The 25252-nt window shown below is 47.2% G+C and overlaps 1 protein-coding gene across 3 annotated transcripts in view; it reads left to right on the forward strand.

The window, feature by feature from the left end:
- The window catches only part of STRN3 (striatin 3), a 1097014-nt gene that overhangs the window by 396063 nt on the left and 675699 nt on the right, over positions 1-25252 (forward strand). For all 3 annotated transcript variants that reach the window (XM_086936977.1, XM_086936979.1, XM_086936980.1), the window contains exon 5: positions 5122-5301. In XM_086936977.1, the coding sequence (XP_086793103.1) occupies positions 5122-5301 (180 nt within the window). The remainder of the gene's footprint in view (positions 1-5121; positions 5302-25252) is intronic.

A 25252-nucleotide genomic window follows, 5' to 3' on the forward strand; every position in this document is an offset into this window, starting at 1 on the left:
ATGAGAACAAGGCACTATGAGCAAAGGTCACACCTCAACCGATATTATGTACAAGCAAATAACACAGTGTATAACTCAGATTTACATTTCTCTGAAGGCTCATTTACCTGGAATGGGGAAAAGGTTGGCTTTGCCTGGCAATCGGAAAAGTAGGATAGGTAGTTCTGATCTATAACACAAGAACCTTAACGTTATCAGGTGACTCAGAATCACATGGTTTCTTAAATATATGCAAGTTATACACGTACCAAAGGTAAATACTGTCAAGGCTTCAACAGAGGGCAAATGATAATTAGCCTGCCAGGCGAAGCTCATAAAACCCCTGTTGTAAAATGCAAAGAAAATAGAAATATAAGAAATTACTCTTCAAATATCCACAAGAATGTCTCTGGAGTAAAAGTCACCCAAGAATCCTTTCTGTATTTTGCACATTAGCCCACATAAGTGTCTGCTGAATGCTTCTTCAGCCTTTACTGAAATGTAACCATAGTCCAAGATGTGAGCAACTCTTACCGTCAGAATTACTCTGAAAACGAAAGAAATGAAAATCTCCCAAAGCAGCAATCAACGTGACAAAGCCCACTCTGACTGTGGGATAACAGCGATAGGCTCACCAAAGTGCATGTAGAAAATATGCGCTGTTATAATTCACAAAGACCCTCCAGGAAGTAATACGCACCCACAGCGGGAGTGCTCGGCAGCTGCCGGTAAACAGGAACAGTCACGGAAACACAGCCTCCGAGGAGACTTGCAAACGGAGCCTCAGCCGAGGGCTCCTTGAGCTGATGACAAGCTCCGTGGCCAGGATCGGGATTGCAAAACCCCAACACTCTCGAGGAACAACAAGATAGGAGGAAACAACAAAGGATACGCTGGTTACCACGGGGGGGGGGGGGAATAATCCTACCGTGTCTTCTTCTTGCAAACACCAGAATCAACGGCAAGGATTCTCCTCCTTCTCGCCGTCTTGAGGTTTCCGCGTGTGACGTCATCGACTAGAGGCGTCGCGCGCGAACCTGGAATCATGGATAATGTAGTTTATGGTGATAGAAATGGCTCAAGGCAGTGTTCGAGACTGCCCTACACCGTGGGACACGACAGACGGCTTGGGAGATTACCTCTAGGAGCTCTAGGTAAGCGTCAAAAGGCCCTTATCCCAACGGAGCCTTCACATCAACCTTCTCCAATTAAGAGCAGTATTTCCTGCTCTGCAAGCCTCCATGCCCAGGTTTCGGAACACTCAGACAATGCACTACATAAACAGGGAGGTACACTATCTTGCCTTCTATTTCAGGAAGTCCAACTTTTCTGGAAAAGGACAATACATCACAAGGTATCACTAATAGAAGACTATGTACCAGGAAACCAGAACATCATAGCGGACACCGTAAGCAGACTAATAATATCCTGCTACTTGTGGGAATTGGATCAACTCTCACTCAACAGCATGTCAGTGGGAAAAGCCCTATTAGGGTCATGGGGAAATGCCTGTTGAATTGCATGGACCAGCATATTTGCATACACCTTTCCTCCCATTCCTCTCCTCCCAAAGGTAGTCAAGAAGATGAAGGCCGAACCTTGCAAGATTATACTTACAGCCCCATCATGGCCGCGCCAACATTGGTATATGAAACTTCTACTTTCAGTACAGCCTCAGATAATCCTCAGACTGATTCTGTCACTGGTGACAATGAACCAGGGACACGTTGTACATCCAGATCCCAGTTCTCTCAGACAATCAGCCTGACTCCAGAGTCCCAAGAAATTCATTATTTAACAATTTCTTCAGAATGCAAAGACATACTGGCCAGGGCAAGGGCAGACAGTACCAACAATACTTGCCACTTAAAGTGGAAAAGATTCTGCATTTTGTGTCAAACTGCTAAAGTACATCCTATCTCATCTTCCCCAGACGAGATAATACCATATCTTCTGTACCAGGGGCAAATTGGTTTAGCTCACCCTTCTATAAAGATATATCTTGCGACCATTTACCGTTTCTGGAGGTCATCCAACACACAATGGTCCAGCAGGCTTGTTAAGCAATTCCTCAAGGGGTTGTTCAGCACATTTTCACCAGTAAGAGCCCCACCTCCAACGTGGCAGGTCAACACTGTACTTGCACAAATAATGAAACATCTTTTCAAGACTATCCATAAAGTGGATACAAAGTTTTTATCCTGGCAGGTAACTGTCCTCCTTTCTCTCACATCTGCAAAGAGGGTTCAATTTTGGAACAATCAGTTTATTCTACACCCAAACCCTAAGTTTATTCATAAAGTCCCCTCGAACTTTCACCTTAATTAGCTGGTAATACTTAAATAATTTTTTCCAAATTCTCAGTCAACAACCGAACGTGCACTTCACTCTTTGGATCTTAAACGGTGCTTGAAGTTTTATTTGGACAGAACTAAATCTTTTTGCAGTTCCAATCAGCTCTTTGTAGTTTACAGCCCACCAAGAAAAGGTTACCATCTCACCAAGCAGAGCATTTCTAGATGGATATCTAGCACCATTCTTTCATGTCATCAAAAGGCGGTCCATCCTTTGAGCTCAAAGGTCCGTGCTCATGTCTGCAGAGCGGCTAACTGGAAGAGTGCAGACACATTCACGCAGCATTACTGTTTGGATTCTAAAATCCTGTGAAATGCTGCAGTAGGAAAAGCGGTTCTATGGCATCTTTTTCAAAAAAGGGCAGCCACTTCTTCCCGCCATCTGTTTTCTTCTTACACACATTTTGCATATTGTTTATATGCGTATTTGTATTATCGTTTACACTAATGATATGTTGTGTTTAAACAAAATGTGCCTATTACTTCTCTTTACTCTGATTCAAGCATGTGAATCTATGAAAGTTCCAATACTGGAGTAAGAAAATAAATTACTTATCTTTAACTGTAGTTCCCCAGTGTTAGAATCTTTCATAGATTTACAGTAACCCACCCGCCTCCTGTGAAAATCTCACCATGCTCAATCTCCGCACAGTACTACGTATGCGCACTAGTTGTTGGAAAATCTGAGGGACTGGAGCTTCTCTCTGGAATATTCTACACTTTGGTTTCTCCCGATTTGTTCGACTTTTAAGCTTAGTCTTTTTTTAAATAATGACTAAGATATGTCACTAAACCGAAAGGCCTAAGGCCTCTGTTTTAAGGCTATTAGGACAATTTATTTTCTAAGGTACTGGGGACTCCCATCTCAATGACGTGGAATGATTCAAGCATGTGAATCTATAAAAGATTCCAATACTGGAGAACTACAGTTACAGGTAAGTAACTTATTTTTTTCTTTGCCTGCCCAAACTCTCTCACCAGTTGGCTGAAAAGCTAGTTTGCCTTGATAAAAATGAACTTTCCGTAGCAAGTGGGCGAGTAGACGTTTTGAGGCTGTTGTGAATCCTGAGGTATATTATGGGTAATGAAAGCATCCCCGATGACCATAATTCAACCTCGTTGAATTCGCTGTCGCAACATTTGTGGTTGGTAGGTTTCCTGGTGTGTATGCCTGCCAGGACTCAAACAATAGACATACCACTAGTCAAACGTCAGAGTTGAGTGCACATCCCGAAAAAGGTCTCACATCTGCTTTTCCATTGAAGTGTCTTTTCCTATTTCTTTCTCCTTCAGTGACCATGTGGTCTGTCATAATGTTATACGTATTTATGCAGGACACTTCACCCTTGTAATATGTTTAGCATTCAGAAGGCGCCTTTTGACATGGCTGCTTGATTCATCATGGGAGTTTTAGTATTATTGTGGCAGGTCTATAATGATCAGCATAGTCATTAGAGTGATGGAGTGTGTTGGTTCTGGGAAATGATCAAAAATTGTTTGAACTTGCGTTAGGTTTTTAACTGGTAACATTGATGTTTTTCTTGTTACACAAGGTTGAACAGTTATCCATTTCCTAGCTCTGTATTGAGTGATTAATGGGGTGCGCTCTTAAAGTTGTACGTCAGTGAATCTGTTGGGCCCTTAGGGTGGGGGAAGCTGAGTGAGTTAATTTGGACTGGTGGGAATGTGTGGTACATTCCTGCTGCGTAATGAGCCCAACCTGTTAATAGGCAAAGCATTATAATTGTGGATGATAACTGTATTAATCTGGATAAGATTCAGTCATCATAGTGCAAGCCCGCACCTTAATATATTTTTTGCCATTGTCACTATTTGTTAATTCAATGAACATTTTGTTCCCGCATAATGGTCAGGGTTTTTTAGCCACTACTTGCAGGCGTCTAGAAATCTTCACTGATGATGGTAAATATGGTCTTAGTGGTGGATGTTTGTTTTTTACTGTGGTTAGAGATTGGGGTTCAAATGAGGGTGATTTTATAAAATCAGTTAAAATTGTACATTAGTTTTTTGGGTACAAATTACTAATGTCACGTAGAAATCTTTGGACATTTGGGGTAAATCAACAGTACATGTAAATTTGTTATGAATAGATTTATGAAAACAAAGTTTCACATTATTTAACATTAGCCAAACACCCACTCAGACTGCGCACAGGGTAGGTCATTTTTGTGTTGGGTTAATTCGCAAAATTAATGTCATCTCTGAAATCTCATGTACAAATTTGGGTATCTTCTTTGCTATTTGGAAGTGCAATTTTACATTTTGTTTCAAAGCATTGTTGGAATGTTGCAAGGGCAATTGTATTCCATTCTTATCTGTTCTACGTAGTCTGCCTATTTAACATATCATGCGTTTAGGGTTTCATGTGGCTTGATTATGGAGCCTAGTCACTCGGCTTCAGATGAGTGTATCATGACTTCATTTTATCATTCATGCTGCATGCCCTTGCCTTGTCCTATCTAACTCTTATTTCACCAACAAAGGACCTACATGAAAATAATATATTTTCTAACTAACCTTAAATTGGTAAGCTGGCTCATATTTGGAAAATACAAAAAAAAAGTGTTTGTTGTCTGAGCAGTGCTCTTGAGCAGTTTGCATACAATTTGTAATGGCAAAATGCAGATATGGTGCCAATATTTGATTGTGCTATTTATAGTCCGAATATTATTTATTAATTTCTCTTCACTTATAATTGGCCATCCTGTGACCTACTGAATTATTTATCAAGCATTACATTTTACTAGATTTTTTTTCCTGCTCCTAGATATCTTCAGGAAGTAGGTTACACGGATACCATATTGGATGTTCGATCCCAGAGGGTCCGCTCTCTACTGGGACTTTCTGGCTCTGAACCAAATGGTTCAGTTGAGACAAAAAACCTAGAACAGATTCTCAACGGGGGTGATTCACTTTCGCTCAAGCAAAAGGGACAGGATATGAAAAGGTAAGTCGCTAACCAGACTTCTCGTGAAATTGAGTGTCCTCTTATGATGTATATTTTGTTCATGATGCTAGATTTTAGTATTGTAAAAGACTGCTTAAGGATTATGAGCCGTTTATTTAGGATAAAGTACCCTCTGCATACTATATAAGGATCTTGCAAGTAACCAAGGAGTTTGGAGACCATATAGAGGAAAGGGCTGAAGGCAGAGTTCTGTTAGAAAGACATGGAATTCCAAGATGACTTGCAGTATCCTTTTAACATACAGCATATGGTATTTTAATCTGCATAATACATAGTCGCAACCTCATCCTTCCGGCAAGCCACTTAAATCAGTGTTGTTTTGCTAATGTATATGAAGGAGATAAGAGGGTAACAAACAAGAAAGAAATTTGAATCTGCAGTCCAAATTTAAGCCTACAAAAAAGAAGTTAGTAATTTGTTAAAGATGTTCAAATCAATTTGATTTAGCTCAGATCAATAATGGTGTGTCTTAGAATCTGTAGAAACATGTAGAAAGATTGTATCTTTCTTTTAATCAAGTAAAAAGTTTTGCATAATTATGTCCTTTTTACTGATTGTTTATTTTAGAAAAACATATCAGAAGATCAAAAAGCCACTTCTTGCTCTATCTTTTGTTTTGGCTCCTGGCTCTGCCAGCAAGCATTATGATTCAAGCCAACCTTAACTTATTCTCCAGCATTTAATCTTTCATAGATTCATGTGCTTGATTCACCCCTTTGCTCCTGCTGAGACTCCCAAATTGTCTTATAAAGGCAATGGTAAACATAGACTGGAAGGCTTTAACCCCTTCGACGCTGATGACGAGCTGGGCTCGTCATGGCGTAGCCTCCTCGCACTCTGATGACGAGCCCAGCTCGTCACGTAAAGTGCGTTTCCGCAAAACCCAGCGTGCAAGCGGAATTCCGCTAGCGCGCATGGTGTTAAATAGGACTACATTAGTAGACTATGCCCATCTTTCAGAAAGATCCAAATTTTAACTATTCACATAAAGGCACAGTGAACACCTGCCATTCTCCCTCCCCTTCTCCACAACCCACCCCAAGGCCACCATACCTCATACTCTTTCATATATTCACATGCTTGAATATTCCCCGTCGTCGAAGTGGGAGTCCCACGGTAGATAAAATAGCAGTAATATATGCATATATAGATGAAAAAATTACATAATCATACATATATACATATAGAGCAATTAGATATAAAGATATCATAAAGTTAAGAAAGTACCATAGAACAGAATAGGCCCATAGCAACCTATGGGAGAATTCACTATAGTAACACATCAGAGTCATTTTAATGGTCCACATTCCAGCCAATCAGGCTACAGCACCCTCTAGAACCTTCTCCTCAGAAGCTCAAGTCCTCAGATTTTCGTAGCAAAAAGTGATCAAGAGTGCATGAGGAGAAGAGAGCCTCTGAGGGGAGGAAGGGTGGGTCGCATGTGAATCTATGAAAGACACCAATTCTGGAGAACCACAGTTTACAGGCAAGTAACTTATGTTTTTCTCCAGTATTAGGGGTGTCTTTCATAGATTCACATGCTTGAATAAGAATAGAAAGCAGTAAAGCACAACACGAGTCATAAAGGTAGCATAAAACAAAGTACATAACACAACTGTGCATACTATGATTCAAGAGAAAAAACCTTTATGACTGGAGGCGGGAAGCAACAGAGGCTCACCTTATTGGAAAAGATTCCGTAGCACCGCTTGTCCCACAGCCGCGTCTGCGGAGTCTGCTGATCCGAGACAGTTAGTGCTTCGGATACATGTGTCTGCTCGACTTCGTTGCAGCTCTGCAGATGTGGCATAGAGGCACTCTCGCAAAGAGGGCTGTGGAAGTTGACACCGCCCTTGTGGAGGGAGCTCGTACTGGAGTAGAGAGGGGCTTTCCAGCCCGTTGGTGGCAAAAAGCAATGGCAGAGGAAATCCACCTAGTGATGGATTGTCCTTTGCAGATTGGGCCATAGGCCACGAAGAGCTGATCTGATTTTCGAAAAGGAGCAGTGCGCTGAATGTAGAATTTCAAACAACGGTTTAAGTCCAAAGAATGCAGGGAACTTTCTGCAGGAGACTGAGGACGCACTCGACGACCACACCACGACCCCACCACCACCCTCCGCGCCTGGACCCCGATCAACACCGAAGACACCATTCGCACAATGAACTCCATCCACTCGTGATCACCATGCGACCCCTGCCCTCACCACGTCTTCAACAAGGCCGACGCCATCATCGCACCCCATCCACAGGACATCAACACCTCCTTCGACACCGCCACCTTCCCAGAGATCTGGAAGCACGCTGAACTCAGTGCCCTACTGAAGAAACCATCAGCGGACCCCACAGACCTCAAAAACTACCGTCCCATCTCGCTCCTTCCTTTTCCTGCCAAAGTCATCGAGAAGACCGTCAACAGACAGCTGGCCGCCTTCCTCGAGACGAATGGTTCCCTCGACCACCCGCAGTCCGGTTTCGGAACCAACCACAGCACCGAGACCGCCCTCATCGCAGCCACAGACTACATCCGAGCCCTGCTCAACAACGGGGAAACAGCGGCACTCATCCTCCTGGACTTCTCCGCAGCGTTCGACACTGTCTGCCACCGCACCCTAGTGCAGCGCCTCTTCGACATCGGAATCCAGGAGAAGGCACTGGAGTGGATCATCTCCTTCCTCGCCGGAAGAACACAGAGAGTCCGCCTCCCCCCGTTCAGATCAGAGGCCACCAAAGTCATCTGCGGCGTACCACAAGGATCATCGCTCAGCCTCACCCTCTTCAACGTCTACATGAGCCCCCTCGCGGCCATCGCACGCCAACACAACCTCAACATCATCTACGCCGACGACAGTCAGCTGATCCTCTCCCTCACCAACGGCCCCGCCACCACCAGAACCAGCCTACACGAAGGGATGAAAGACGTAGCCGAGTGGATGACGAACAGCCGCCTGAAACTGAATTCAGACAAGATGGAAGTCCTCATCCTGGGATCATCACCCTCCGCTTGGGACGACTCCTGGTGGCCCCCTGCCCTGGGCAGCGCACCCAAACCGTCTGACCACGCACGCAACCTGGGCTTCATCCTAGACTCCTCCCTCTCGATGACCAGACAAGTCAACGCCGTCTCCTCGTCATGCTTCAACATCCTTCGCATGCTACGGAAGATCTTCCGGTGTATCCCCACCGAAACCAGGAAGACGGTCACCCAGGCCCTCGTCACCAGCTGTCTGGACTACAGTAACACCCTCTACGCCGGAACCACCACCAAACTTCAGAAAAGGCTCCAGCGCATTCAGAACGCCTCAGCACGACTCATCTTGGACATCCTCCGACACAGCCACATCTCCGGACACCTGAGAGACCTGCACTGGATCCCCGTCAGCAAGAGAATCACGTTCCGACTCCTCACCCACGCACAAAAAGCTCTCCACAACCAAGGCCCCAGATACCTCAACGACCGCCTGACCTTCTACGCTCCCGCCCGCCAACTACGTTCCACCAGCCACGTCCTCGCTGCCATTCCCCGCATCCGAAGAGCCACCATGGGAGGAAGATCCTTCTCCTACCTGGCTGCCAAGACGTGGAACTCCCTCCCCATCCACCTCCGCCTGACCCAAGACCACCTCGCCTTCAGGAAGCAACTCAAGACCTGGCTGTTCGAGCAGTAGCGGACCCCCCTCCAAGCGCCTTGAGACCCTCCGTGTGAGTAGCGCGCTATACAAATGCCCTGATTGATTGATTGATTAATTGTGTGTGTGTGTGGCTCTGGGTGTGTGTGTGTGTGTGTGTGTGTGGCTCTAGGTGTCTGTGTGTGTGTGTGGCTCTGGGTGTGTGGGTGTGTGTGGCTCTGGCTATGTGGGTGTGGCTGGCTCTGGGTGTGAGCTCCGCAGTGCCGTCTTGTTGTACTGGGATTTTAATGCCTCAAGGAGGAGGGCAGAGCCTCGTCTCCAGTCCTGTGGAGCAGAAAGCAATTAAATCTAAGTGAACGCTCCGGTAACAGCTTCATTGCCCAGCCTTTCAAAATGATATTGAAGCACTGATCAATGCAAGAGGAAGGCAACACCTCAGGGTGGAAAGATCCTTTCTACACATGTTGGAGCCCTACATAAATCGGCAATTCCAGGCGCCCTGCCTGTCACACAAGGGCAGATAGGGGTCCCGAGGACGCCTTCTCTCAAAGATGCAATGCCCGAGTCCTGGGCTTTTCTTTTACAAATCATTGTTTTCAGGCGGGTGAGTTGAGTTCTTTTGGAGCAACGGAACTGAACCAGTCCTATAAGCCCCAGAATGCACTGGGGTTTTAAAACACACCGCAGGAGTATAGCATTGTGTCCTTGGCGGCATGCTACCACGTGGTACACTGCAGTATACAGGTCCGGTGGGGTGCCAAGCTCCAGGTTGGGGTCCGTATTAAGGAGTCCTTAGGTGTGGGGTGGACCTGTGGCAGACCCTTGCTCTGGTGACCTTGAGAACAGTGGGGTCAGGAGTGGTGAGTGCTCGAACGGCAACACGCCCAGGTCAGAGTCACACTGGGTTGACGTGGCTTGCTGCAGTCCACGCCGGCATCCGTCAGGCTTCCTCCAACCTTACGCCATTAGAAAGAAGAATTGTTCCCAATTAAGAAACAAGAATTAATTGCTGAGGCTGGCAGTGGCAGGTTATATGGAAATCAGGCGCGGTCCTCGTTGCGCAGAGCCTCACGGGTAGTTTACATGCAAATGAGGCCGCAGTGGTGCTTTAGGAATGGGCCGCGGCGCTGCCTCTAAAAACATTCAGGAGCTGTTCAGAGTCAGCCGGGAAGGAGCGCATCATGAAGGCCAGCAGGGCCGGGGCGCTGGTACTGCCAGGGGTGCCTGTCGACACCTCAGCCTTTAAAAGGCACCGAACTATAGCAACAAATATGATGAGACGTTTCTTTGCCAGCGCGGCGCGAGGAGCACAAGGAGGAGGAGTGAAGGGCATCGAAGATCACTGCTGAGATATGGGGAGATGTGTGGGCCATGGGGAGGGTTCGCTGTGTATGGAGGAACACGTAGGGAGCAGCAGGGCTTTAACTGGGACGAAAAACTGGAGGGTCTCTACAAGGGGCGTGGCCAGTGTAATTAAGGGCGTGCCTTAAAAACATATACGATAAAAATCTGCGTTAACATAGTGTGCCACCCGACTTGTATGTTGCTGTTTCTGTCATTGCATCCTAGGTGTGTTGGTGTGTGTGGCTCTGGGTGTGTGGGTGTGTGTAGCTCTGGGTGTGTGTGGCTCTCGGTGTGTGGGTGTGTGTGGCTCTGGGTGTGTGTGGCTATGGGTGTGTGGGTGTGTGGCTCTGGGTGTGTGTGGCTCTGGGTGTGTGTGTGGCTCTGGGTGTGTGTGTGTGTGGCTCTGGGTGTGTGTGTGTGTGTGTGTGGCTCTGGGTGTGTGTTTGTGTGTGTGACTCTGGGTGTGTGTGTGTGTGGCTCTGGGTGTGTGGGTGTGTGTGGCTCTGGGTGTGTGTGTGTGGCTGGTTCTGGGTGTGAGCTCCGCAGTGCCGTCTTGTTGTACTGGGATTTTAATGCCTCAAGGAGGAGTGCAGAGCCTCGTCTCCAGTCCTGTGGAGCAGAAAGCAATTGAATCTAAGTAAACGCTCAGGTAACAGCTTCAGTGCCCAGCCTTTCAAAATGATATCGAAGCACTGATCAACGCAAGAGGGAGGCAACACCTCAGGGTGGAAAGATCCTTTCTAGACATGTTGGAGCCCTACATAAATCGGCAATTCCAGGCGCCCTGCCTGTCACACAAGGGCAGATAGGGTTCCAGAGGACTCCTTCTCTCAAAGACGCAATGCCCGAGTCCTGGGCTTTTCTTTTACAAATCATTGTTTTCAGGTGGGTGAGTTGAGTTCTTTTGGAGCAACGGAAGTGAACCAGTCCTATAAGCCCCAGAATGCACTGGGGTTTTAAAACACACAGCAGGAGTATAGCATTGTGTCCTTGGCGGCATGCTACCATGTGGTACACTGCAGTATACAGGTCCGGTGGGGTGCCATGCGCCAGGGTGGGGGCAGTATTAAGGAGTCTTTGGGTGTGGGGTGGACCTGTAGCAGACCCTTGCTCTGGTGACCTTGAGAATAGTGGGGTCAGGAGTGGTGAGTGCTCGAAGGGCGACACGCCCAGGTCAGAGTCACACTGGGTGGACGTGGCTTGCTGCAGTCCACGCCGGCATCTGTCAAGCCTCCTCCAACCTTACGCCATTAGAAAGAAGAATTGTTCCCAATTAAGAAACGAGAATTAATTGCCGAGGCTGGCAGCGGCAGGTTATATGGAAATCAGGCGCGGTCCTCGTTGCGCAGAGCCTCACGGGTAGTTTACATGCAAATGAGGCCGCAGTGGTGCTTTAGGAACGGGCCGCGGCACTGCCTCTAAAAACATTAAGGAGCTGTTCAGAATCAGCCGGGAAGGAGCGCACCATGAAGGCCAGCAGGGCCGGGGGGCGCTGGTACTGCCAGGGGTGCCCGTCGACACCTCAGCCTTTAAAAGGCACAGAACTATAACAACAAATATGATGAGACGTTTCTTTGCCAGCGCGGCGCGAGGAGCACAAGGAGGAGGGGTGAAGGGCACCGAAGATCACTGCTGAGATATGGGGAGATGTGTGGGCCATGGGGAGGGTTCGCCGTGTATGGAGGAACACGTGGGGAGCACCAGGGCTTTAACTGGGACGAAAAACTGGAGGGTCTCTACAAGGGGCGTGGCCAGTGTAATTAAGGGCGTGGCTTAAAAACATATACGATAAAAATCTGCCTTAACATAGTGTGCCACCTGACTTATATGTTGCTGTTTCTGTCATTGCATCCTGTGGGTGTGTGTGTGGCTCTGGGTGTGTGGGTGTGTGGCTCTGGGTGTGTGGGTGTGTGGCTCTGGGTGTGTGGGTCTGTGTGGCTATGGGTGTGTGTGTGGGTGTGTGTGTGGCTGTGGGTGTGTGTGGCTCTGGGTGTGTGGGTGTGTGTGGCTCTGGGTGTGTGGGTGTGTGTGGCTCTGGGTGTGTGGGTGTGTGTGGCTATGGGTGTGTGGGTGTGTGTGGCTCTGGATGTGTGGGTGTGTGTGGCTCTGGGTGTGTGGGTATGTGTGGCTCTGGGTGTGTGGGTATGTGTGGCTCTGGGTGTGTGTGTGTGTGTGTGGCTCTGGGTGTGTGGGTGTGTGTGTGGCTCTGGGTGTGTGGGTGTGTGTGTGGCTCTGTGTGTGTGTGTGGCTCTGGTGTGTGTGTGTGTGTGTGTGTGTGTGTGTGTGTGTGCCTCTGGGTGTGTGTGTGTGTGGTAGTAATTGCTGTCTGCTGAGCTCGTCCAGTAGGGTACAATAGGTCTTACATTTGCGAGAGATTACGCTGTTGATAAGGTAAATTAAAATGCCATTTACTTATCTGTTTTCAAAACCAACACATAAATAAAAAATGTTGTCATTTACAATGCCAATAGCTCTATCTGTTGCAAAGGCGAAACCGTTGCATTGTAAATGCTTGTTTTAACAATAGCGATCGCGAAAGTGATCGCTTTCAATGCTGCTTTATTGTATTTTATTATCATGCCGGTTCTTAGTAAAGTACATGTAAAAGGCTAACACAGGTACACGCAAAGCTGCTCTTGATTTGTTTTAGGCTCTGTAAAGAACGTTAGCCCGGATTTGTACAGGATCAACAATTCTTTGTAGTTTAAATGCCCCCTCCCTTCTCAGCCGGGGCAAGCCCCTGCCCTCGGAGCACACTGTGTTCACTTTGTTGTGTGGCATCCAAACGGGCACTGAACCGCTGGTAACTGGCAGTGCTGGAGTGTATTAAACACACAAACCCTTGGTTACAGGACATAGTGTGAGTGCAGAGTGCGCAGAGTGCCTGTTCCAGAGAGAGCAGGGTATGCGTGTGCGCTTACACAGTGAACTGACACACAGGAGCTAAAACAAAGAACAGCTGAACACATGGGAGCTTCATTGAGGCAGCCGGCCCTCTGTGAAGGGAGCAGCAAGCGGGGATGCCTCAACCAATCAAGCGCAGCTACTCACAACCTACTGTATGATTACAACACAGGCCGAAGGGCAGAGCTAGGTCTTTTCGCATTACGCAGGGTGAGCAGTGTGTGAGTGTGTAGGGTGAGCAGTGTGTGAGCGCGTAGGGTGAGCAGTGTGTGAGCGTGTAGGGTGAGCAGTGTGTGAGTGTGTAGGGTGAGCAGTGTGTGAGTGTGCAGGGTGAGCAGTGTGTGAGTGTGCAGGGTGAGCAGTGTGTGATCGTGCAGGGTGCACCTCCACAAAACTCACGCTATATGCGGCTTAAAAATAGCACTAGGCGACGATAATAAAATTCAAAGGTTCTGCGAATGCATGGCTTACATTACAAAGTCTTACAGTTGCCCAATGTAAATGACAATGCCATTTAACGATCAAGCTATTGGCAATGTAAATGACAATGCCATTTATTTATGATTTAAAGAAATGTCATGAGCAATGCCAATAGCTCTACCTTTAATGATGCCGAGACCATTGCATTGTAAATGCTTGTTATAAGAAAGGCCTTGTAGCAACAGTGGGAAGCTAAGCCTCCAGGGTGTAGATCTCCATAAGGAATGCTTATATTTTCTGCAATTTGCCACAAGGCAAAATACTGCAAAACATGCAGGACTTTTGTTTACAGAACCCAGCAAAGACTGGGAGGCCAGACTTCAGTTGGGGCTACAAAAATGAAAACACAAAACATACCATCTCTGCCGGTGATAACTTTCAAGGCTCATCTCAAGTGCCAAGAAAAAGTGTCTGCAAAACCTAAATCTGATACTCCTATGCTGCTAGAGAAAGCACACTTGGAACTGATCCCATAATTGCTAAAGTATCGGCTCCCCCACCCCCCGGCACGGCACCCTCCCCACGACACACAAGAGGCACTAGCTAAGTTGCCACCTGCCATGCAAATGGACACCTACCCTCGCCCTACACCTAACTACCTGACACCCCATGGACAGAACGCTTTTTCTATAACATTCCCCCACAGACTCTCTTCTAAAGCGAAAAAACACTTTAAACACAAAGTAATCAGACAACATCCCGAAACGCTAGTCATGGATACATACCACTGCCCATCTAGAGGGCAGTGTAAAATGGACTTCATCTTCCACACTGACAGACCCGACCACTGGGTCAACATCCTCAATTCACACCTCCTCATCTCCAAAACCACCATCACAGCTCATAGCCGCAAACTAACTATCTCTCTCCCGAAACACCAGACCCTTACCGGCTGCATCTCCATTACCATTTTCGAGAATGGCACCATCCTAATACAGGCAAAATGCGAGAACTTTGAGTTGTTCGACTCCCTTTTCCTCTCGCTAAAGAAGGCAACATTACACAACACACTCCACATGCGGACCCTCCTCCCCCGGGAGCCTCCAACAACCATCAAGACGTCGGACCCCGCCCGCGCCCTCTCCCCGAGCCCCTTCCCCGCCTTCCAATGACACCTCCTGCCACTCGTCCCCCTCAACTAAGGTTCCACCCACCGTCCAACCCTGCCCCCCCACCTATCACAGACATCCTCCCGGAGAGGAGCCCTACTCCCAATCACAACTACTCCACAGCCCCCCACCAGCCCCAACCCAGCTAGAGCACAGCCATCCTCACAGAGAGGAGCCCTGCTCCCAATCACAACTGCTCCAAAGCCCCCATCTCCTCCAGCCCTAACGCAGCTAGACACTCTACCAGAGACAGCTCCCCCCCTTCCCCTGAACCCTATTAGAAATAACAAGACGTGCAGCTCGCCCTCCATTATCCTACAAGACCGGACCGCACCCTCCCCCTCAGCGCATAGCACCACCCATCTTCCCCTTCTCACTCCCACAAATAATCTGGCGCAACGCCTCAACCTTCTTGAAGCTCAGCTAAAACTTGGTTCGAGGCCTGAACGAAACCCTATCCTCCCTAGCTAAAATCTGAATACCCACCCAACATTCTGTAGCCCCTCCCATCCCCTCCCAACCCAGAGGGAGCAAAACACCGCCCCCCCAATCGGACCCCAGCCCCCCCCATCCCCAGATCCCGTCCGTCAGTCATTAAACCATTGACCGAGATACGAGCAGACAAGCAGACAGACCAAGAAGAACAAAACCCACCCTCTCCCCTCATGAAGCGACCACACTCGCCACACCATATGACCACCCCGAAACCCCTACCCTGAGTCCGCACTTCGCTCACAAAAAGTGATTCCACCTTCCTTAGCTCGGGCCCCCCGATGAACTCCTCACCCACATCCACGATTCAAGTAATTACAGGAGTTGGTAGGGATCATCCCCCCCCCCCCTAGAGTCCCTAGACCCCCAGCGCACCTAACCTCCTTTCCTGGAGACCAACCCAGCAAATCGAAGACCGAAGAAGAACCCCCCATTAAATGCATGCTCATCAACAGCAGATCTGCTTCCAAACATGCAGCAGAATTAGCAGAAGCTATCCTCTCCCATGACCTAGATGTACCGTTCATCACTGAAACCTGACTCAACACCCTGTCCTACCCCAACATGGACTTGCTGGTGCCGCCCGAATTTACAGTAATCCACAAAGATAGACATGAGCAGAGAGGCGGAGGCATAGCAATCATTCATAAAAGTGACTTCTCCATCACGGAAAGCTCCTTGTGCCTCTATAGCTCCTTCGAATGCCTTTCAGTCAAAATCAAATCATGCGCAAGCAGATCGCTACTTTGCCATCTCCTGTACCCCCCCCCCTCCAGTCAACTCCAACTAATTTGGAGCGCAGCTCTCTGACCTGTTCACCCAATGTGCACTCAGCAACGCAAAAATAATTCTGGGCGACCTCAACTTAATATGGAATGAAACAAAAAAACGCTCATTCAATCTCTCAACAGCCTCCTGCTAGAAAATGGTCTGATCCAACATTGCTCAGAAGAAACACACCACAGAAGAGCGATCCTTGACGCAATCATTTCGGATAGAAACACAATCACTATTGACTATATCATTCCTGTGGACTGGTCAGACCACCACATTATTCTTTTCCATATCAACCAACCGGCCCTAACTCAACCCTCTAAACCGTCTCCTCCCAAATGGGTCAGGAACACAGCTCAAGTCCCTCGGGCCAAACTAGAAGAAGGGCTAAGCACGCTCCATCCTCGCACGACGGAGCACCTCTCAACCACCGAACTCACCGAACTCTACCACTCCAACATGACGCTCACCTTGGAGCTCCTTGCGCCCCTGAAACTAAAAAAAAACAGAAGCACCCCCTCCAGGTCCTGGTTCACCACCGACATCAATGATGAAAGAAGACGTCTAGAACCTTAGAAAGAATCTGGAGGAACAATCCCTCCACCGAGATCAACTCAGGGCAGCACACAGAAACTGCAATAAGCACATCAAGAACAGAAAGACAACTTTCTTCTGCTCCACTTTAGACTCCCTTTCCGGAGAATATCCGGGAGCGACTTGTTGATTTACCCTCTGATGGGGTTGGCGTTTGGCCTCATTGATGTAGTCCTGTTTGGGCCAAATCACCAAATTACCCCCCTTATCCGATTTTTTTTGATCACGATGTCTGGATTATCTCCCAATTTTTTCATCAACTTCTCATAAGCGCATTTAGTATGAATCTTTTTTCCGATGTTTGTTGTTCACTTGTGTATATAGTCTTTTAATGTCATTAGTGACGCAGTCGTGGAAGACGTCTATCGCATCTTTAGGCATTAAAGGGATGAACTTGGATTTACTGCGAAATGGACTCAAACCAGCACCTTTTTGAGAAATGGATATTCTCCTCAGATGGCTCTGTGTAGCCTCCTCAAGATCTATATCTGAATTATTGGAGGAGTTGAGTAAATCATTGGCGTCCAAAAAGGTGTGAGTGTCAGACGCACATAATTCATTTACATCACTAGACTCTGTAGCGTCATTCGGGTTGTTCTGTTTGTTCAGGTCTTTAGCAGATTGTAAGGCAAAATGCTTTTTTAGTTTTAGTTTTCTTATAAAGCAAAAGAGATCCACTCTGGTCATGGCATAATTAAAACTCTGTATAGGTGAGTAATTCAGGCCTAACGATAGTAGTTGTTCCTCAGCTTTATTAAGGGTAACATTAGAAAGATTAATGATGGTATTATCCTCTAACGACGTTTGCCCCATGTTTTTTTCTTTTTCTTTTGTTGTTGTTGCGTACCGGCGCTGTTTCCATCTGCGCCGTCGTGCTTTCCGGCGTTGATTCCTCCTTTGCCTGTTTGCGAGTTGGGTTGCCAAGACCTCAGAGTTTGGAGCCTCTCTTCTACCACAAAATCCATTTCTTGCTGGAGATTCAGTGTTTCCAGTCCCATTAAGTTTAAATCCGAACTAGTGGAGCCAGATGATAATGATTCCACGCTGGATGCGCTTGTTACGGATTAGGCCTCGCTGCTTTGTTCGGCCCCCTCGTTGTTAGTAGCACCTGGTACTGCTGTGCTGGCACTGGTGGCAGGTGTAACGTTGTTAGTGTTAACTCCCACAGCATTTTTCTTCTTTGTATATGCTTGTCTCTTAGCTGTGTTATACTTGCGCGAGAATGTAAAAATCCTGCCGTACCGGTAGTCATCGGCATCGCGAGTAAATTTGGAAGCTTTGCGGGTTTTGATTTTGTCTTCATGTTTACGTAATTGCTCATTCATGTTGTCCGTTAGTTTTTTGATTTCTAGAGGTTCCGGGCAAGCATTTATTTCCATTTCTATATATATATATATATATATATTCGCCATTCAAAACCGCTTCGCGCTGAATAACGAAAGAGCAGAACCACCAAGTACATGCCGTTTTCAGTGATTTATTTGTGCCAAATTATCAGCCTGCAATCCACCATGACGCGTTTCGCCTCCACCAACGAGGCATGATCACATGACGTGTCATAGACACAAACAAAGGCATTTATAGTACAAATATTTAAAGGGGTTCAGCTGGTGTAGTTTCAAACACAGACAGTGACAAAATACTTGATGTTTAAAAACGACAGAAAAGGGCATAGTGCCCATAATGTTCAACTGATAAATAATCATTATTGGATTTCTGGCTTAATCCTAATTACATTTATAATGCATATGAGTAATTTTATATATTTACACTTAAGTTAAAAACCCCAAAATAATCCAAAAATTTCATATATGTACATTTTATTTATATGCAGACTAATTACACTATGTACAAGGCAATTACAACAACATAACAGATAACGGGACCTTATAGTAACATTTATAGTCGTTTTAAAATCCGATCACAATCATCACTGTTATAAACATTCAACCCAAGTGAAGAAAAAATCATACCAGACAGAGAGTGAAATCCCATTTCATTAACTCCCCCTATAATGCCCTCCTTGGGGTACTGCAGATATTTAACCCCTTCGCTGCTCATGACGAGCTCAGCTCGTCAAGCAGTACACTGGTCGTGTGCTTATGACGAGCTGAGCTAGTTATGAATCATGGAATATAACAATTTCCAGCACAGGAGAGGAATCGGCTTAGCAGTCATGTGGGTAAAGAGTATTAACCACTTCCATGCTAGTGACAAGGTCAACTCGTCATGGGTTTTACCTGCCCTGTGCTTATGACGAGTTGACCTTGTCACAAACAATGGGAAAACGCAAACAACAACACCCAGCGGGAAAACCCTTAGCAGCCAAGGTGTTAAGTAAAAGTGCAAGTGCTACATGAAAATCATTCTACAGAATTTAGCAGGTTACCGAATCTGATCACAAAGAACTCCCTTCGGAGGATCTCATTTTTCCATATTCAACTCATGACTTGTAAACTACAGGAGTGAGCTAAAGAGAATTGGAGGCAGGTGTACATATCCTCACTGCCGTTTAAACCGCCAGGATTTTTACTGTTAAGTTCTAAAATATATTTCGTCTCTAACAGGCGCAACTTAGCGTCCCTGTTACCACCTCTCAAGAGGTAGAATGGAATCGACGAGAAAGTATTGAAGACTGCTGGAGTCACTATTGTGCACTGATTCGAAGAGCCTGGCCACTGGGTAAGTCTGATCCTTTCCTGATATTGCCGTAAGGTGTTGCAAAATGCGCTTGTAGGCGGGCAAACGTGTACTGCCCACATATTGGAGCCCACAAGGACATTGCAAAACATAGACCACATATTCGGTCTTACATGCGAGTCTCTTGTTGATGGCAATTGGCTTCTCCAGGAAAAGACTAGAAATATGCATCTTATTTATCCCATGGCGACAAGCCTTGCAAGTTTGGCACTTCTTGAAACCTGTGATGTGATCTATCCAAGATTTGAAGGTATCCAAACTACAGCTTACCAAAGCATTGGCCATGGTGGGGGATCTACGAAACGTGAAGTTCGGTTTGTTGGATACCAGACCCCCTATAACTGGGTCCCCCTTGACCAGGTTCCAGTTTTTGTTGAAGATTTTCCTAATTGCTGAATGTTGGTTACTGTAGGTGACAATGGCTTTAGCTTGTATTTGCTCATTGTCACTCCCCATTGTGTCCGGTCTTATTCTGGGTACTAGGGCTTGTTCTCTTGAGATTTTCTTAGTGCGTTTAATAGCACCATCTAATATTTCATTGCTGTACCCCCTGTTGAGGAACCTTATTTTGCTAGCTTGCTGGGCTATATATATGTTGCCATGGGTATTCCTCTTCCTATGTCTTCACCTCTCTTCGAGGCTGCGAGATCTAGTCTGATGTCTCCATGTGTTAGGGAGCTTTTCAGTGATGCTTGCGGGATTGCCAGTAGGGTACCTCTTTGCTTTCCACTAAGTGGGGTCGTTCCCAGTTTTACACTGCTCCCTTCTAAGTGTTCAGACACTGCACGATATCTCTCTTTCTGGATATGGGTTACTTTCCTCAAGTCAGAGGGTTTGGTCTCGAATTCTGAGATCTTTCCACCGTTTCTACGCCTTGCGGCTTTTGTGCCTCTACTGCCATTTCCTTCGGATGTGCCTCTTTCCTAGGTATCATCCTACTATTGTATCAGCTGGACCTGAGGGATAGCTCTTCTGATGGCAGTTGTCCTAGGTCTACACTGTGCATTCTGTTTTTGCGAGTTCATTCTCACTTTAGCCTTCAAGCTGCCTGGTTGGGCAGTTTTATGCTTCTTTTAGCTATGCCACCTTATGGTCTTTGTGGCTGTTTGCTCTGTGCATGTTTCTGTGGTGGCCTGCTTCAGCTGACTTTAAATTGTTGCCCCCTTTTGGGACTGGGTGTGCACTTGGCGTGTTTCTTGTTCCTGGCTGCTATTCGCAAAACATTGCTCAGTTTCTACCTCTTGCCCTTCGGTACTTGGCTGTTGCCTCTCCAGCCTTCCTTCCGTGGGCTAGCCTGGTAGGCTCTGGTTGCATCTCTTCATGTTTCTTCTCATCCTTTGGTCGGTGTCCAAATCGTGCACCACTAAGCTGAGAGTGGTCCTTCTCCCTCTCTCTCTTTTCAGCTGGTATATGGCTGGTGAAGTTTCTACCGGTCATTCTTACACGGGTATGGTGCACCGCCCTTCTGGCATTTTTGTGATGTCGTGCATCCCGTTATCTTTCGCTCTTCCGAGCTACTTGGGTTGCTGTCTGGCTGTTCCGCCACAGCCTCCCCCATTGCCTGTCACTCTGTTGCCGGCTTAAGTGCTTGACGCTTTCTGTTGTTCTATCGCAGACCCACCTGCCCCTTGGGGTATGGCTGTGGTATCTATTTTAAGTTAAGGAATCTGCAGCTAGATGTCCCTATCAGATGTACGAGTTACTTACCTTCAGTAACGATGTATCTGGTAGAGATGTTGTCTAGCCACAGATTCCATAATGCCCGCCCAGCCTCCCCGTTCTGCAAGGACCTTGCCAAGTGGTGTTCTCCACTTGCCTATTTCAGTTGCCATTGGTTTTTCTCTCCTGGGTGCTCACATTGTTGCGCCCCTTTGAGAATTGCCATATATAGCTAACTCCCTCTAAGGGGCTTCTTCTTTATTGACTCCGGGTTCTGGTCTCCTCTATAGTCATCTTCTTTGGGGATCTGTGAAGCTCTTTTTCACACTTCCCTATAATAATGCAAGTGCCAGTCTTTTCATATCTTCCTGTAGTGGACTGTTGTTCTTTATGTGCTCCGTTCTTGCTGGACGACACAGTTCTACATTGTGATGGCAGTCTGTTTCTGTCTGTTGAGATATTCTTTCCTTGTTGCACCTGGGAATGGTCTTCGCTCCCTTGCGGGGCTCGTTCTCACTGCTTTTTTACTTATATGCAGTCAGTGTCTAATTCTGTCTTTTACGATGGTGTCTTACACCCTCCTCCTTCTTAATTCACAGATTTTCATCCCTCACACACTGTTCCCATACTTTCACAGTTTTTGTTGGTGGCTCTGCGTTGTGCTGTGGAAAAGTTTATCCGAAGAAACAGACACCCGCACGCCGGGAGGGACTTATACGACCTCGCTGGTGTCTCGTACGTGGACGACGTCGGGGTGGGGGTAGTGTGGCGCCGTCCCCCGTCGCGCAGAGGTGCTGCTGCTGCTGCAAAAAAAATTCCGGGTCCAGTCTGACGCCTGGGGATATTCTAAATTCAGGAATCTGCGGCTTTACAACGTTCTCTACCAGATACAGCGTTACCAAAGGTAAGCAACACGTACTTATTGTACACACTCAGGCAAGAAATGTCACCCACTAAAACTGAACTCAGTCCAATTGTTTTGTATAAAAATATTTCTTTGTTGTATTTTATTTTTAGAACCAAGCCAGACTTGGTGCAGGTAAGTAAAATAGTACTTTTCTGGTGTAATACAATTGAATGCAGTTGGCTTTGGTACAGGTAGGTCAAATGTCTAGAAACAATTGAAATTACTTTTCAGTTACTTTGTGATTACTTTTTAGATTATTTTTCAGATGACTTTCTCTACTCAGAGTAATATGCCTATATATTTCACACTGGGACATTTCCTAGATAAAATGTAAGTCGGTTTTTGTAAACACAGTTTCTTAGGTTTTAATACAATTTTCAACTCCACACTTTGAACTTGTTTCACAGGAAAAGCAGTCAATGCAATCTTTTAACTTTTTAACTTTATTTTTATGTATTTTTTCCCACCAAAAAGAAAAAGGCCAACTAGAGGGTTCCAGAGATACAGAATTTACAAGGTACAGTAAATATGCATTTGTGTACTTAACTGCAAGCAAGCATTGGCAAATTCAAGGAGCTTGACCCAGAAACCTTTTCAAGAAAGTTATCAGTGTGGTTACTTCAAGATCGTTTCAGGGACTTACTCCTGCAAGAGCCAGTCAGGGGGCCCAGCCAGTTTCTCAGAAACAGTTACCTTGAAGATTGAAGCAGTCTTCAGTGAGTTTCAGGCATTTTTATCTCCTTGCTATAAACTCCTATGTAAGTGGTCCTGATGCAAGGTATACAGGATGCTGCAAATGTTCTAGAATCCTGCAGATGCTCAAGGATCCTGTGGATCTGATTCGGTCGATGGGGGTCTTCCAGCAGCTACTCTTTGGTCCACAGGCTTTGTGAGGTGATCCTGGCCACTGGGGTCGACGCCTCACAAAGTCAGCTTTGTCCTGTCTTAAGTCCAGTGTCCACTGGACTACCAGCCAGTTCAATCTCAGGGAATAATTCCTTGGATAGTAGCTTGCCTTCAATCAAGCTACACTCCGGCGACTCTCAGGGGTTCAATATACTTGGCTACATTTTTGATCATCGGGCCCTGGGCCCTGGTGCTGCACGGTGGCAAGTAGCGGCGGTCAGAAGATTTGGGCTAACAAGTTGTCCCAGCAGGCTTGTTCAGCTGTTGGGCCCTGTACTCTGAACAGGAGGTCAACCAACTGACCCCTGGAGTCTCTTGCTTTGCCTGGGCTCAGGAATCTACTTCTCCATGAGCAGGGCTCAACAGGCACAGTCTCTTCTCCTTTGCTAGCCACCAGATTCAGGAGGTGGAGTCCATATAGGTGCAGTCTCTTTTCGCCAGGTTCTTGGTGCAGCAGGGCATTCCTTCCTTGGTTCTCCTCCCCAATCCATCAAGATCAGAGTTTTGGGTGCCAGGAGTGCCCTTTTTATGTCTAGAAGATGCCATTGGTTGGGATATGGTCATTGGCTAAAGGGCTACTAGTTTCCCTCCCTCCTTGTGACCACTTTCTGCAAAGTGTGGCATCTAGGTGTCCCAGAATTCTCCATTGTGCCCACTTCCAACATGGCAGAACCCTTCTCTTGGCATGTAGCGCTCCCTAGCCCAATCCAGAGGTGTGTGCTCTCCAGCCCACCCCAGAGGTGTGGCTACATAGGGTGGTACACACCCCTGAAAAAACTGCTTCGCCAGCCGATTCCTCTCTCCTTCCCAAATGGCAGCCAGGCTACCTAAACAGCAGTCAATGCAATCTTATGGGAGGAAATTAAGTTATCGGTTTAAAGGTAAGTTCTTGGTTGTGGGAGTTAGGTTTCTGGGGGTTAGAACCAGGGTTCCCCCAGGGTCGAGAATGCACAAACAGTACCCTCAGTGGCACTAGGGCGGCTGGGTGAAGAGTACTGAGGCCCAGTGTTATACAGTGGGGGATAGAAGGGTGTACGGTTGGTGGCTGCTCCCGGGCACGTCACTTGGATGTGGGTGCAAAGCTCCTAGGGTTTAGCTCAGGGCAAGGGGGATCCAAGTTAGCACACAAGGTGCATCCACAACGGCACAGGCACAGCTGGGTGCAGTGTGCTATATGGACGTCTGAAGGCCGGTTGGTTTTCAATGGTGAAACTCCGGTCACAACGAACACTGCAGGCTCGGGCATTAAGATCTTCTGGCGGCGACCACAGGTTGGAGAGGTAAGCTGGGATGTCGGGGGATGCTGGGACACCGTCAGTTTGGGCCACCGAAGGCAGACGGACGGTGGGTGCCGCAGTGTTTTTTGGCTTCGAGTTTTCCTTATTGGCTTCGGTTGCGGTCGGGAGGGATCCTCCATATAGGGACTGCAGGCATTGTCAGGAGACTTGAGGTAGGTCAGGGATAACCAGATTCCAGGTCAGGATCGCCGGGGAGACTTCCTCATGGAGGTGCCACGCAGGCCGTGGGCATCGGGTGCAGTGTGATGCAGACTCGTGCATTTGGCCAGAGCCATAGTCTGTTGGTGAGCAATTCCGGTGCTCACAGAGCCCTCTGGGCTCTGGAGGGCGGCTGTCTGCAGGACACACTGGGATTCCGCTGTAGCAGGTCGAGGTCAGGACAGGCCAGTGTGGCTGGAGCCATGTCATTTAGTGTCCTCCTCTTCCTTCAGCACGCCTTTACGGTCCTTCTTCTTTCTTCCTGTCTGAGGAGGCAAGGTTCGGGGTTGCCCCTGTAGGAGGGTGGATACCGGACTATGGTTGCCCCCAACTTTTTTCTGGTGTTTTGCTGGTTTTCCGACTTAGTTGACCTGGGACCCTACTATTCAGGGCCCCAGGCCTACTGCTCTCTCTGTAAAATGGATTCCATGTACCTTAGGTGCATTCACCAATTGGTACTGGGCCACCTTATCAGACCCTGTAACTCAGGGCATAGGTGTACCCAGGGCCTACCAGGGGCTGCAGCATGTATTATGCCACCCCTGGCTGGCCATCTTAATCTGACACAACTGGCTGCACGACAGTTGGGGCAAGGTGGTGTAATCACCATTTGCTTTAGATATAGTATACCTATATCTAACCCTGAAATGGACACATAGATTCCTATCAGTCACTCCTATGGCAGGCCTTAACAATCCTGAAGGCAGAGTGCTTGGAATCATGTGAGATGGTGCTCTGGCATGAGCTGAGCCCGTTTGCAGCTTGCGGAACCAAGTCCTAATAGCTGTTCCATGATAACGCATACCATATACTCTTAAGTGCATTATAATCCTCGCGGTTATATGCCAACTCTGGTATCGCTTTATCAAAACATGTCGAGTAAGGTGTCATACGAATAGGAATACTAACCCCTCGCCAATTCTGGCGACGGGGTTAG

This window comes from Lissotriton vulgaris, chromosome 9 (assembly GCF_964263255.1).
Source record: "Lissotriton vulgaris chromosome 9, aLisVul1.2, whole genome shotgun sequence".
Taxonomy (NCBI): Eukaryota; Metazoa; Chordata; class Amphibia; order Caudata; family Salamandridae; genus Lissotriton; species Lissotriton vulgaris.